Raw genomic sequence first — 13,216 nt, 5'->3', positions numbered from 1 at the left:
GTGGGATTATTCACATCAAGTTCCTCAAACTTAAATACAGCCTGACCACAGAAATATTTCCTCTCCATAAACCAAGTAACATTAAATAATTATTTAAAGAATGCTAGTCTTGGCCGTAATTTAATCTGAATGATTGAAAAATTCTATGCATGCGTTATCCGAGGATATTGCACACACCTTAGATCGAAAAGCTGCTTCCATTTTAACAGATGAAAAAATGAGAAAAAAATAATTACTTCATTGGGAATCTTAAGGAATTTTTTTCTTTCACAGGTAAGGGGACATTTAAGCAGCTAAATAGATTTCTAGACAGCAGTTGTTGAATAGGGTTTAAATTCATCCTCTTAGTTACAGATATTTAGTCCCATTTATTGCCATGTATTTTGCTTGACCTCCATCTCCCCCTCCAGAAGGTTTTGTGTCCCCTGTAGTCCTGTGTCATCACTCCCGTCATTGTGAAATGTTCTTAATGTTCTTAATAACATTATCATTAATGTTCTTAATGAAATGTTCTTAATAACCTACACAACCCCAAAACAGCTTCCTCTGCAAAGAAATTCTGAGAAAGCAACTACATGCCAGTGTCCACGCTTGATTTATCTCATCTTTAGCAGTCCTTGGGAATTTCAAGGATGTCTCAGTCCCCCAGTGACATCTCAAGGACGTGAAACATCCCTCAGAGGTAACTCACAGTCCAGAAATGGTTGGTGCTGGTTGGGGTGTTAGAAAATATCTCAGCCCTCTTGTGTAGACTCTGCATTAAGTGTAGACTCTACATCAGTCCTGTGCAGAAGTCTCAAATGCATTATTTGACATCTCAAATGCATTCTTTGAAATCTCAAATGCATTATTTGAAGTCTCAAATGCATTATTTGATGTCTCAAATGCATTATTTGAAATCTCAAATGCATTATTTGATGTCTCAAATGCTTCTACACCTTTAGGAAACTGAATTAAACTGAGCAAAGAAAGTCACTGAACTGGATACTGGATCAAATATTGGGATGTTGGGATCTTCAAGACATAGGGAGTCTTATATGGAACAAAAATTCTCTTTTTGTGTCTGGTTGCTTTCTTCTTTCTGACCTATGCTATTTAGGACAACGCCAGGGGCTCAGTTAGCAGGGATTTTAATGGAAAAGGATGGACTGAAGACTTTTCAATATATTTTTGAGGAAGGCTGTAGGCCCTTTTAACCTCTAATGACTTTAAAAAGTCAGTGCAGATGCAAACATCACATCCATATTGCCTTTTCAATCTCAGAAAACTGATTTGTCAGCTTTCAAAATGTTTTCAGTGAGCAGAGCAACCGAGATTTCTTTTAGCCTTCCACAGAAATGTTACTGAAGTTATGCAGACTATTCCATCTCAGCAATAATATCTGCCAAGGGGCAAAAATTAGAGCACAACTTCATCTTTAAAAACCTTTAAAAATTCTGCCTACATTTCAGTTTTAAAGTAGCATAGACAGACTTGTCTTAATTACGAGGCCCCAGAGATGGTTCATCCATGCTAATATTAGAACAGAAAGAGGATTAGGGACACAGTTTGAAAAGAAGTTAAGACATTGTGCTTTTTTATGCCTTATATTACTCCAGTGGGTAATTCAAAACACATTTTATAAATCAGCATGAGTGACTCTTAAAATAGTACTTTTTGCTCTTCAACTATAGTAACTCAATTCTGAAATGAAATTTTTCAGGTATTAGTAGGATCCCTGCTCATCACTTTACATTTAAACAGACATTTCACTTTGCAGTTTGCCCACATAACAAATGAATTCTCTGAGTAGAAGTAACAAAATAATTGCTCCATAAATCTCTCAGTATTTCAGTTCATAAAGGTGGATTCAGCTGGACAGGAAAAATGCCATTCTTCTAATTCCTGGAATTCCTGGATTTGGTTACAGTGATAATTTTGTATTTGGAATATTCTTAGGTTTGGAGTTTAAAAGTCGTGGCAATTTGAGATGATGCTCTGCCATCTACTCAGAATCCTCTGCTAAAAGGTTATGCTAAAAGGCATAACCCAAAATGCAAAACAAACCACAAAATTTGCATTGTCTTAGAAAAAAAGCACTGAGGAGTGGTGGGTTAAATGAACTCCCACCTCGTGCAAGCAAAGCTGGGAATCCTAGAAACACACAGAATCAGTTCTGAAAAAAAATTCAGAGGAGGAAGAGTTATGTTTTCTCCAGAAGTCAGAATGAGGGACACTGAGGGAATGTGCCAGACTTGCTGCTCAAAGCAGGCTGCACCTCCTGTCTTCTCCCTCTGCTAAATCCACACCTGCTGAACCAGAGCTTCAGTCACGGTTATTCATGAGAGCTCTTGGAAAAATGGAGTTCTTCATCTGCAATGTCTGGGGAAGCTCATACCCCACCCCTGGGGAGGTGGTGCTGCCTTGGTTTTACACATGATGGAGGAATTGCTAGAAGAGGGTTCAGGTATTCCTGCCTCTGCAATTTATCTGGTGATAAATCATTAAAAAAAAAAAAAAAAAAAAAAAGATTTGATGATTTCCTTTGGAAATCCTGATCCACTGGTAGTAATACCCAGAGGTTGGGGAGGTGCTGGCACAGGGTGCCCAGAGAAGCTGGGAATGTCCCTGGAAGTGTCCAAGGCCAGGCTGGACAGGGCTTGGAACACTCTGGGATAGTGGAAGATGTTGGGATTGGACCTGGCTGATCTTAAGGGTCCCTTCTGAAGAGAGTGGTAAAGAGAAAGAAGGCAAGGGTGTGGTAAAGAGGATGAGAGAGCGAGGTTCCCATTACAATACAATAAATCTTCTGTGTTGAATATTTTAATTCTCACTAACCAATCTAATACAACATACAAATCCTATAGCATTTACATACAGCCTATAAGAATCATTACATTACCATACTGTGTTACATTTTAAACCCTAAAAACTCCTCTTTGGGCCCCTTCTGCCAAGCTGGCAGGGTCTGCTCTGAGCCTTGGGCCTGTCTGCAAGCAGAGGGTGTTGTTCCATCAAAAGGGGATCACCTTCAGCTGGCCACACCATTGTTTTCCAGTTGTTCAGTAACTGAGGTATCTCAAAGCTTGCTTTCATTTCAATCTCGCTTATAGTTTCCATATTCTCACAATCTTTTGCTAGGCAGTCATATTTGTAAGGCTTTCCTGTTTCATCTTCCCCAACACCTTCCAACCCAGCCCATTCTGGGATTCTTTGATGCCCATGTTGGTACTGCAGTAAATCCCACTGACACTTATAGGTAGAGCAACTGATCAATGGCTCAGATTTGTTTCCTTCTGGGTTCTGGATTTGGGGTGGGCAGGGCTACAACCACAGGAACCCAGACATGTTATCACAGACCAGTGACATTAAACATTAAATGTGCAAACCCAGGGCACTGGGAATATTTCTGTGTCTGCTCTGGGCTGCCCTGACCCCCAGGGCAGCACTGACTCTGATCCTCATCCATGGAGAAAGTTTCCCAGACTTCAAGACAGACTGGAATCCACACAAGTGTGAAAAAGATCATAGAGAGCAGTGTAGGTGTGTCACTTGGTGAGAAATTGAGGGTTTGGGATTTTTAGTGTGTTGTGGATGGCAGCAAGATGGAGGGCACAGGGTGTCATCCTGAGTTTCTTCTTCATGCTTCTTCTTCCTCCTTCTCCATGGGTTTGGGTGGCATTTTGTAATTGGGCAGAAAAGTCCCCATTGCAGCTCTGTGGGATCAGTTATTGGGTTAAAAGGGAAAATAATCCAGGTGTCAGTTCTGAATTGGATAGTTTAGTCTGAAAAGCCCTTGGAACAAAAGATTGTTGGCCATTTTGTGCCTTCTGATGAAAAGCTGCTGAACTCCCAGCAGTGAGACTGTTTTACTGATAAGAAATAATAAACACCTGAGTGTGAACATGAACTGCTGTCTCTGGTGCCTTCAATCCTGACACAGAGAAACCCACACCTGGAACCACCACAATTAAATATTAAATATCACTGACACTTCAGGGTTTGAAAATCAACATCAAACCCTATTTCAGATCTAACCTGCAGACTATCCCAGCAGAAGCCAAAACAGGGCTGATGTTATTAATTTACAAACATACAACCTCATTCAAAGTAATCCTACTGTTGGACAGAGGAAAAAGAAAAAATGACACATATACAAGAAATCAAGAGCAGTGATGATGCTTCAATTTGTTTGCTCTCCTCAGGCTTTGAGAAAAAAGAAAGATATAAAACCATTGTACAGTTAAAGAAAAGCCTTGTGGGCAGAGCATTACTTGTGATTTGTCATCTATGGCTCCTTTTCTGTTATTAATCTCACAGTGCCTTGAGTGAAAAGTTTTTGCTCTGATCTGCCTGCAAGTGTTGGGTGATGGGGTTTTCTAAAAAGCAGCAGCTCTTTATTTGGTGCAGGGGCATTTTATAGCAATTTATGCTGAAAAGTTGGATTTTGTAGGAGGAGAGTAGCTCCTGCTCACCATAACAAAAGAAAAAAAAGAAAATTTAGGAACTAAAACAGAGCAGAGATTTCTGAGGCAGACAAGTCCAATGTTGAACGGTGTTCCTTGCCACCGCATGTGTAAGAGGCTGATTTAAGATGTTATTCCTTGGATCCATATTTCCCAGCATCTCAGCAGTAACCCTGGCCTGACTCTCACTCGAAATCACAGTGGGCTGTTTTCATTCCAAGATTCACACATAAAACTTTGAAATTGTAGGAAATGTTGTGGACACTCCTCAAGGAATTGAGCTTTGCATTCCTGAGCATCATAACACAAAAGGTTTTATTTTTACTGGAATGGATGTTACTGACCGGTTTGAGTCAAAGTTCACAGGGGTATTTTGATCTCTAGTCCTTACCACAAAAACAATCTTGCCTGGAACACACACTAAAAAATTACCTATGACAACCATAAGCATGCTAAAAACCTGAGACAGTTTAGAGAGACAGATGTTGGGCTTTCATTTTATTTTAGACTTCATTTTCTTCACACCTTGCAGGGTTATTGCACTGAAACCTTAAGTGGCTTATTCACTGAGAGTAGTAGAACATTGTTTTCTATTTCCTCTGTTCCATGATAGTTTATTTACTTCCCCAAATCCACACAGAAAAATCAAAGTAATGGCACTTTGGGCTTTGATACACTTATGTTGGACAACAGGAAATTTAGCAAGCACTGGGAGGAGTGTTTCCAGCAACATCTTCATGCCACACTTAGTGCAATTTAATTAAAAGCAATCTTTCCTGAGAGTGCATTCAAAAATGGTGCCCCTAAGCTGCTGTGGGGGTAGAAAAACTGTAATTTAGATGTCACACAAAAGACAGATCTTCACTCATTAACAAGTCCATTAGCCCACTTGGGGAAAAGTAGGGACATTTTCTATGCTCTCTGAAAATTATGAAGTGCTTCAAAGCTGGGCACTGAATATATTATTCACCTTTGAAAAGGCAATTCCAGGGGATCAAAGAGCCAGCAGTAACCCTCAGCCTTTTTTGAAAATTAATCAAAGCTCGAAGAATTGGCTGAATTCATTGACAAGATGAGAGGGCTTCAGGAACCTGAAGGCTCTTTCCAGTGATCTGCTTCAGCTTCCCGTGCCCTGCAATCCTAAAGCCTCACAAACAGGTTTTACGTCAAGTACATAAATCATTGACTGAGAATATTCATCACTGTTCTTTCTGCCTCTGCCTCCTCAGCTCGCATTCACCCAGATCCCATCTCAGATATCTGAAATTAATCCTCTGCTCCCAGTTCCCTCTGTCTGTGCTTCCCCAGCTCCTCTGATATGGCTCTGATGCCTGAATATTTTAGTTCTCCCTCACACAGAGCTGTCTGCCATTCGTGTCACACACAGAATCCCACCCTGGAGGATTAAAACTCACCTGGTATTTTAGAATACAGAAAAGCACTGTCACAGACATCTTTTATGGAAAATCCTTTCCTTGGGATTTTTCCTCCTGAGAAGCTGAGAGGCCTCAGGAACAAAATGTAAACATTGATTATCTGCTGCTGTGGGATGCAACAGGTGCATCTGTGATTGGTCTCATGTGGGTGTTTCTAATTAATGGCCAATCACAGTCCACAAACCTTTGTTATCATTCTTTCTTTTTCTATTCTTAGCCAGCCTTCTGATGAAATCCTTTCTTCTATTCTTTTAGTATAGTTTTAATGTAACATATATAATAAAATAATAAATCGAAGCTTCTGAAACATGGAGTCAGATCCTCATCTCTTCCCCAAACCAAGAACCCCCGTGAACACGGTCACAAAGCACAGCAAAGAAAACTCCTGCATCCCCATTTTTAAGTGTGGAATGAAGTGTTTTGTCAGTCCTGAAAGTTGGCCAGGATTGCCAAAGACAGCAGGCAGGAGAATCAGGATATGCCTTGAAATACACACATTTTTTCAGGGAAATTTTAATGGGAAAGCCTTTTAGCGTGGAGGAAGATTCATGGTAAAAAAGAAGAAGACAGGTTGAATGACAGACAAAGAAACCTCAGCCTTTTTCATAAACTTCCCAGTCTGTTGAATGTGTCTCATATAAACCTTCCATTTGCCTAACTCCCCAAAAAGCCAGGTGCTAAAATTAAAAATCTTTGAGGCTGGGGAGTGCAGGGCACTGAAGTCAATATTCCCATGTGCTTTGGAGGGATCTGGGACCCATCCTGAGCTCCTGTCCATTTCACAGCCACATTCCCACCCTAAAAACCTTCCTGTCCAAGCCCTGGCCTGCGAGTAATTCTGGGATATTTATAATGCCAGGTGTGTAAGTGCTGTGTTCTGCCAGAAAACAAGAAGCAATAAAAAAAAAAAAAAAAGATTTCTTTTGCAGTAAAAAATTCAGCTCAACTCTTACAAGCTCAGTTGCATGCATTTAGGATTTTTCCACCATCCCCAAGCCACGTTTGCCACTGTGGGCTCTGGAAAGCACCAGGTGAGCCCAGCAGGGACTGCAGAACTGCAGTGCCCAGCTGTGGATTCAGCTCCCACACCAAATCCTGCCCTCAGCCTCCAGCTCTGACACCATCCTGATCCCAGGAGCCTCCAACCCCCAAGCTAAAGGCTCATTTCCAATCCTTCTCTTCAGTCAGCTAAACAGATTATTCCACCAGTCTTTTTGGCTGAAAATGACTACCTAGAGGATATTTTCTGTGTTTGTTTTCTCTCTCTAACTCGATTACCTGTGGAAGGGGGGAAGCTGAGACACTGATTGCCTCACAGTCATTTAGAGGAACATATTTACATATTTTCAATATTGTTTTCAAGACATTGAAGCAATTCTTGAATGCTCCTGTGTGGATTGGACTGTATTTATATGACTGTGTTTAACTGCATGACCTTACAGAGAACAGCACTTGCTGTACATATTTATCCATGTACATCATTCACTCATGGGTATTCTTTATGAGACAACACAGCCATATTAATTTGTTTTGTTTATGAATGCTGTGTAATTAGCATTACCTTGAGAAAAATTAATTTATCAGCGCTCTGTTAAATTGGGTAGAGCATTTAATTATTACTAATGCTTGAAGAATAACAGAACACTAATAACTGGGGATCCCCATTTTCTGCTATTGCAAGTATTCCTGTAAATTAAAGAGAAATTTCTCCTTTTCTGTATCATTTTTTTGCCTGCAGGTGAGATTCATGTCATCTAATTCCTCAAACCTGGAAGTCAAAGTCCTACAGCAAGTTCATTTAATGGATCTGTATTCTTGGAGTGTTTCCATCTCTTCCCAGCAACACTGAAGAAGGCTCAATGAGTAGCTTCAGACCAGTTTCCTAATTTTAGACAGTTAATTGTAGATGATTAATCTAAATTCCCCCATCAAGCCTCCCTTAACGATCAGTGAGAGCAGACAAGCAGTTGCAGGGAAGGATTCCTCCTGTTTTGCTCAGGCACCTGTTTGAGGACAGTGGCTGCCTGTACAGGAGCCTGTCTCCCTTCATTAACTCCCTCCAGGCTTAAAAAAAACACCCTAAAAACAGATTATTCCACACATCCAGCTCCCCATGGAGAGGAACTGAAGGTCTGCAGGGACCGTGGCAGAGGAAGCACAAGTTAAACACAGAAATTGAGACACCCAGGTTTGTTTTACTGGGAGCTCAGCATCTTGCCGTGGGTTTGGATCCCCATATCCATGAGCACAATAATTTGCTGAAGGGATTGTACAGCTCAGTGCTGACCCACCTGTATTTCCATTCTCCCCTCCATTCATTAGATCAGAGCAAAGCCCTCCCCAGAAATGGGAAATGTGGGGGTTTGGAGAGGAAAGCAGTTTAGCACAGCAGGGAGAGCAGTGCAGGCAGAGCCTTTTCTGCTCTTTGTCCTCTGCTTCCTGAGACTCTGAACTCCTTAAGGCACAAAAACTCATTTTTAGGCATTTCAGCCTCCCCTGCTCTCTGTTCCCTGTCACTTACCAGTGAATGGTAATTCTTTCAGTGTCAAGGACTCTGTTCTGCAAGGCACAAACACACCCCTGTGGAGCTTACAGGAGATAGCAGTGCCCAGCTCCACAGAGGAAGTTTTCAGGATCAGCCCTCTGCTTTATTTTCATATCTGATTAATGACTTATTTGCAGAGTCCATACAGGAATTATTTCTCTGATCCTTTGAAACAGGAGGGGATTATTCCCCTCGTACATTTTAGGGGTCTCAGGCCTTCCCTGACCCACTGAACATGCAAAACTGAGACACAAACCCCACTGACATTCAGAGCACTGCCTCTCACCAGACATGGAGTTGATGTTCATATTTTGAGGCCAAAAGCTGTGCAGATCATGCAGTTCACAGAATCTCTCTTGTTACGGGCACAGCCTGCTGCAGTGTGCTGCAATATTAAAATGATGTATGGCAGCCCCCAGATGTGCACAATCCATCACTTTGGAGCAGCTCCACTCTGCTGACAGCTGCAAGAATGAGCTGTGTGCCTCCTTTATGTGTAAAAAAGGCTGGCCCAGATGCCAAAATCACTTTACCTGCAGCAGTCTAAGCCTTTAGGCTGCCTGGTTTTGCATGGAAAAACAGAATTACACATGATAGCAGCTGTACTGGTGAGGTTTGCATTGCAAGGACCCACATGCTGTCCCTTGTACATAAATCTGTGTAAATACAGAGGAAAATACAAGATCCAGGGGTTGTGAAAATTTACATCCCATCTCCCACTGTTTGGAAATGAAAGATGAGGATCAGTCTGTCATTAAGGCTCTCACATTGACCCACAGAGGAAAGCAGGCCCTGGAGAAGCACCCACTCCATCTGGCTGTCCCAGGACAGGATGGAATGTTGCCTGGGAAGGTGACTCTCTCCTTCCTGCTGAACCCCAGCCCACGCTGAACATCTCACTGTGAAATGAGTAAAGTTTGAATTAACGAGTCGCCGGTAATCACACCCAGAGGAAAGGTTCCAAACTCTTCCCTCAGGCTGAGCATTGAGGGCAAAGAAGAGAAATTTCTGAGCTTGGATTTGCACTAATTTGTGTTCAGCATCCCAGGCAGGGGCAGTGGTGGAGTGTGGAGATCAGGGAGGGATGGCAGTACCTGGATTGAGTCCCCACCACCTGACTGGAGGCTCTGCACAAATCACAAACAGGATGGGGCTGCTGTGGAACGTGCTTTGAGCTGATTTATTTTCCAGCATCAGCCTCATTCCACGGTTATGACAATGGGAAGATGCCAGCAGCTTACATCTTAGGCAGCAGACCAAGAATTTAATGTTATAACTTACTTTATAAGTTTTTTGACCAATCACACAAAGCAAAAGCACATTGACAGTAGCTCCATCCAACCACTATAAGCACACGTACCTTTGGTTAAACAATGGTTGCTTATTTCAAATACAATACCTGCTTGTGAGCCTTCAAACACAATGCACAGAGCTCCATTATTAACCTTAAAACTTCCTAATATCTCACTAGATAAACTTTTCTGCAGCTTAGGGAGTTATTCTAGACAAGCATCAATACACAGACCATTGTTCTATTTGTCTTTGTTTTCTACTTTTTAAATAATTTTTCTGCTGACCAATCTCATGGCCGCTGCTTAGCTCTAATCACAGTTCTGCTGTCTCTGAGGCCTGCCTTTTGCAGCTTTCCCAAAACCCTCTGATTTTATGGATTCCCACATCCCTGGGCTCATCCATCTTCCCTGATGTCCAGGGGCACAGGCTCACATGCTGCCCTCAGTGCACACACACACCAGGCAGTTCATGCTCCTGCTTGGTGATTTTAGAAACCTCCCGCTCTGAAAACATCATCTCAGAGAGGCAAATGTCCCCATCCATCAGGAGGAACGGCTCCTTTCCAGCTATCCTCCTTGTCCTGCAAAGTTGCCTGTCTCAGGACAAGCTGGCACAGCGACCTGTCCCCTTCTGTCTGTCCAAAGCCCTGCTACAGCCGTTCTGATCTGGGGATGCTCTTCTCTCCTCTGCAAACTGCAGTTCTAAAGAATGGAAAAGTCATTTATTAACAGCATCTTGAGGCTGGAAAATTTTAATCAAAGGAGCTCGGTCAACACATTAACCACATTAACTCAGGGATATTTTTTTTTATTTCCTTCCCTCTAACATCTCTGTCGCGTTTTGTATTTTTCTTGTTAATGCTTTCCTTGTTCTTCCTGTGTTTCTGCCCGCTCCCCATTAGGATAAAAGTTACCCATCTCCTGCGGACTTTTCCCGCACCGCGGCTGCAGCGGGGCAGCGGCGGAGCCATCCAGCTGTGGCCGGGCTCCAGATGTGCGCTCCCCCCGGCCCAGCGGTTGGCACTCACCAGCGGCAGCAGCAGCCAGCGCAAAGTTCGCATCCTCCGCAGCAGCCGCCGGCTCCCGCCGCTGCCTCTGCCGGGTGTGATGCTGCCAAAAGCCGGGGAGGCTCTGCCCGCCCCCACCTGCCCAAGGCCCGCCCCGAGAGCCTCCGAGCTCCCCGAGCATCCCCACCGCAAAATGGGAGATAAGCGAAAAGGATTCTTCATTGTGGAAACCCAGGGCACCACAGGGCAGGGAATATTTCTGTGTCTGTGCTGGGGTGCCCTGACCCCCAGGGCAGCACTGACGCTGACCCTCACTCATGGGGAAAGTCTCCTGAACTCCAGAATAAACCAGAATCCACAAAAGTGTGAAATAGATTATAGAGAGCAGTGCAGGTGTGTCACTTAGATGAGAAATTTAGATTTTGGGGATTTTTAGTGTGTTGTGGATGGAAGCAAGATGGAGGGCACAGGGTGTCATCCTGGGTTTCTTCTTCATGCTGCTTCTTCCTCCTTCTCCATGGGTTTGGGTGGCATTTTGTAATGGGGCAGAAAAATCCCCATTGCAGCTCTGTGGGATCAGTTATTGGGTTAAAAGGGGAAATAATCCAGGTGTCAGTTCTGAATTGGATAGTTTAGTCTGAAAAGCCCTTGGAACAAGAGATTGTTGGCCATTTTGTGCCTTGCTGCCAAACTCATGTTTGTGAGACTGTTTTACTGATAAGAAATAATAAACACCTGAGTCTGAACATGAAATAACATCTCAAGTGCCTTCAGTCCAGACCCAGAGAAACCAATCCCCCAGGGATGTTGGATTCACCTCTGCACACCTGGCCACTGCAAAATGATGAACAAGCCCCGGAAAAAAGCAAAGCAGGGAGCTGGGACACCAGTGTGGGTTTTGGGGTGGTTTTGGAAGCAGGAATTCTCTGTGCTATGTTCACCCTTCCTGGTTTTCCAAGGATTTGTAAAAAAAAAAAAATAAGGCTGATTTTTGCTTTTTCTCCATCTGTAATGGATAACATAAAACTTTGGCCGCTTTCTGAGTGGGTTTGGCAGTGTGGGATTCCCATTGGGACTCTTAGAGATGGAGTTTGTGGGTTTTGGAATCCCCCTCCTCTCAGATGGGAAATTTTGTGCAATGACAGAATTTCCACCAAAACTTGAACAAGATCTTTTTGACCCTTGTGTTACAAAGATGTCTTGGGTTCAGGTTTATTTCTTGGTGCTAAGAAAGTTCAAGCTTTTCTTGCCTACAGATAAGATTTTTTTGGGGGAGAAAAATATTTAAGTGTTAGGTTCTTAGGGCTCAGGCACCAGCTCTGGCTTTTGCCCCACTGAATTTTGCACCAAGATATTTTCAGGACCTGAGAGAACCAAAATTATGAACATGGCCAAAGCAGCTTTCCTTGATAAGTCTGAAGTGCTGTTTCATATCCTGTTTATCATTCATTAGTTCCCAATGGTGTTAAACACACAATTTCTGTACTGTCAGGGCAGATTCAGGGCTGGCTTAAGTTACCCCAAAATTGGCATTCAATGCCATTAGTAAAAACAATTATTTCTGCAGCTTTGTCCATAGGTGTACAGCTTTCCTACAAGTCCTGTGTCTGGTTTTCCAGCTCCACCTAAATATTTCAGATATACAATATATAACATTTGTAACCACATTCTCATTTAATCTGCTCTTTTCTATAGGTTTGTCTTTCATTACTGCAAAATGGCACCTGCACAGCCTCAGATGTTACTCCAAAAATCAGATTTGTGAGAAAATACTTAAAAAATTAGGTCTGATTCTGACTTTTTCTCCATCTGTAATGGATGACATAAAACTGTGCCCACTTTCAGTAGTAAGCAAGGTGGCTCCTGTCACACTGGAATAATTTTTAGGATCCCATTACAAGGCAGGCAACACATGCAGCCAGGCAGTTCCTACTTCTAATGCAAAGAAAAATGCAAAGTGCAGACCTGTCAAACACCCCAGGACAGGAACAGTTCATAATCCCTGCTGAACTTTATTCAAACAACTCAAATATCCAAGATCAGAGAAAAACAGAAAAATTTGGGTCAGGGGATGGAGCTCTGGCCCCAACCCTCTCCCCTCACCACTCAAATTTCATGGTCAGGAATTTGTGTTTCAAAGGGAATTGCTCTCAGGAGCCACACTGTAAAACACAAAAATGCCACTGAAGGAACATTTGTGGCATTCCAGCCTCCAATATTTCACCTGGATTCTGTTATTTAATACTTTGAAGGTCACTTAAATGAGGAGTTTTATGTCATCACAACCAGCTTGGAGCAAACCCAAGTGGGAACCACTTTTTTTTTTTGTAATTTTTTAATGTAGATTTTTGGCATGAGATTTGCAAGAAGTTTTTAGGAGATTGATGGAGCAGACCTGGTCTCTCAATATTTGCTTTCTCATACATTTTCTTCATACATTTTCTCTCCTCCATCTGCTTTTCCTATCTCATCTCCAGCTGATCAAAAAAGC

At 42.6% G+C, this 13,216-nt stretch overlaps 1 protein-coding gene across 1 annotated transcript in view; it reads right to left on the bottom strand.

Moving 5' to 3' along the window:
• LOC132081838 (vasoactive intestinal polypeptide receptor 1-like) overlaps positions 1 to 10,906 on the bottom strand; it is a 29,869-nt gene extending 18,963 nt beyond the window's left edge. The window contains exon 1 of the mRNA XM_059485771.1: positions 10,747 to 10,906. Coding sequence (XP_059341754.1) covers positions 10,747 to 10,906 — 160 coding nt within the window. The remainder of the gene's footprint in view (positions 1 to 10,746) is intronic.
• Between the last annotated feature and the right edge of the window lie 2,310 nt (positions 10,907 to 13,216).

The sequence above is a fragment of the Ammospiza nelsoni genome, chromosome 1 (assembly GCF_027579445.1).
Source record: "Ammospiza nelsoni isolate bAmmNel1 chromosome 1, bAmmNel1.pri, whole genome shotgun sequence".
Taxonomy (NCBI): domain Eukaryota; kingdom Metazoa; phylum Chordata; class Aves; order Passeriformes; family Passerellidae; genus Ammospiza; species Ammospiza nelsoni.
This window is presented reverse-complemented; position numbering and strand designations above follow the sequence as displayed.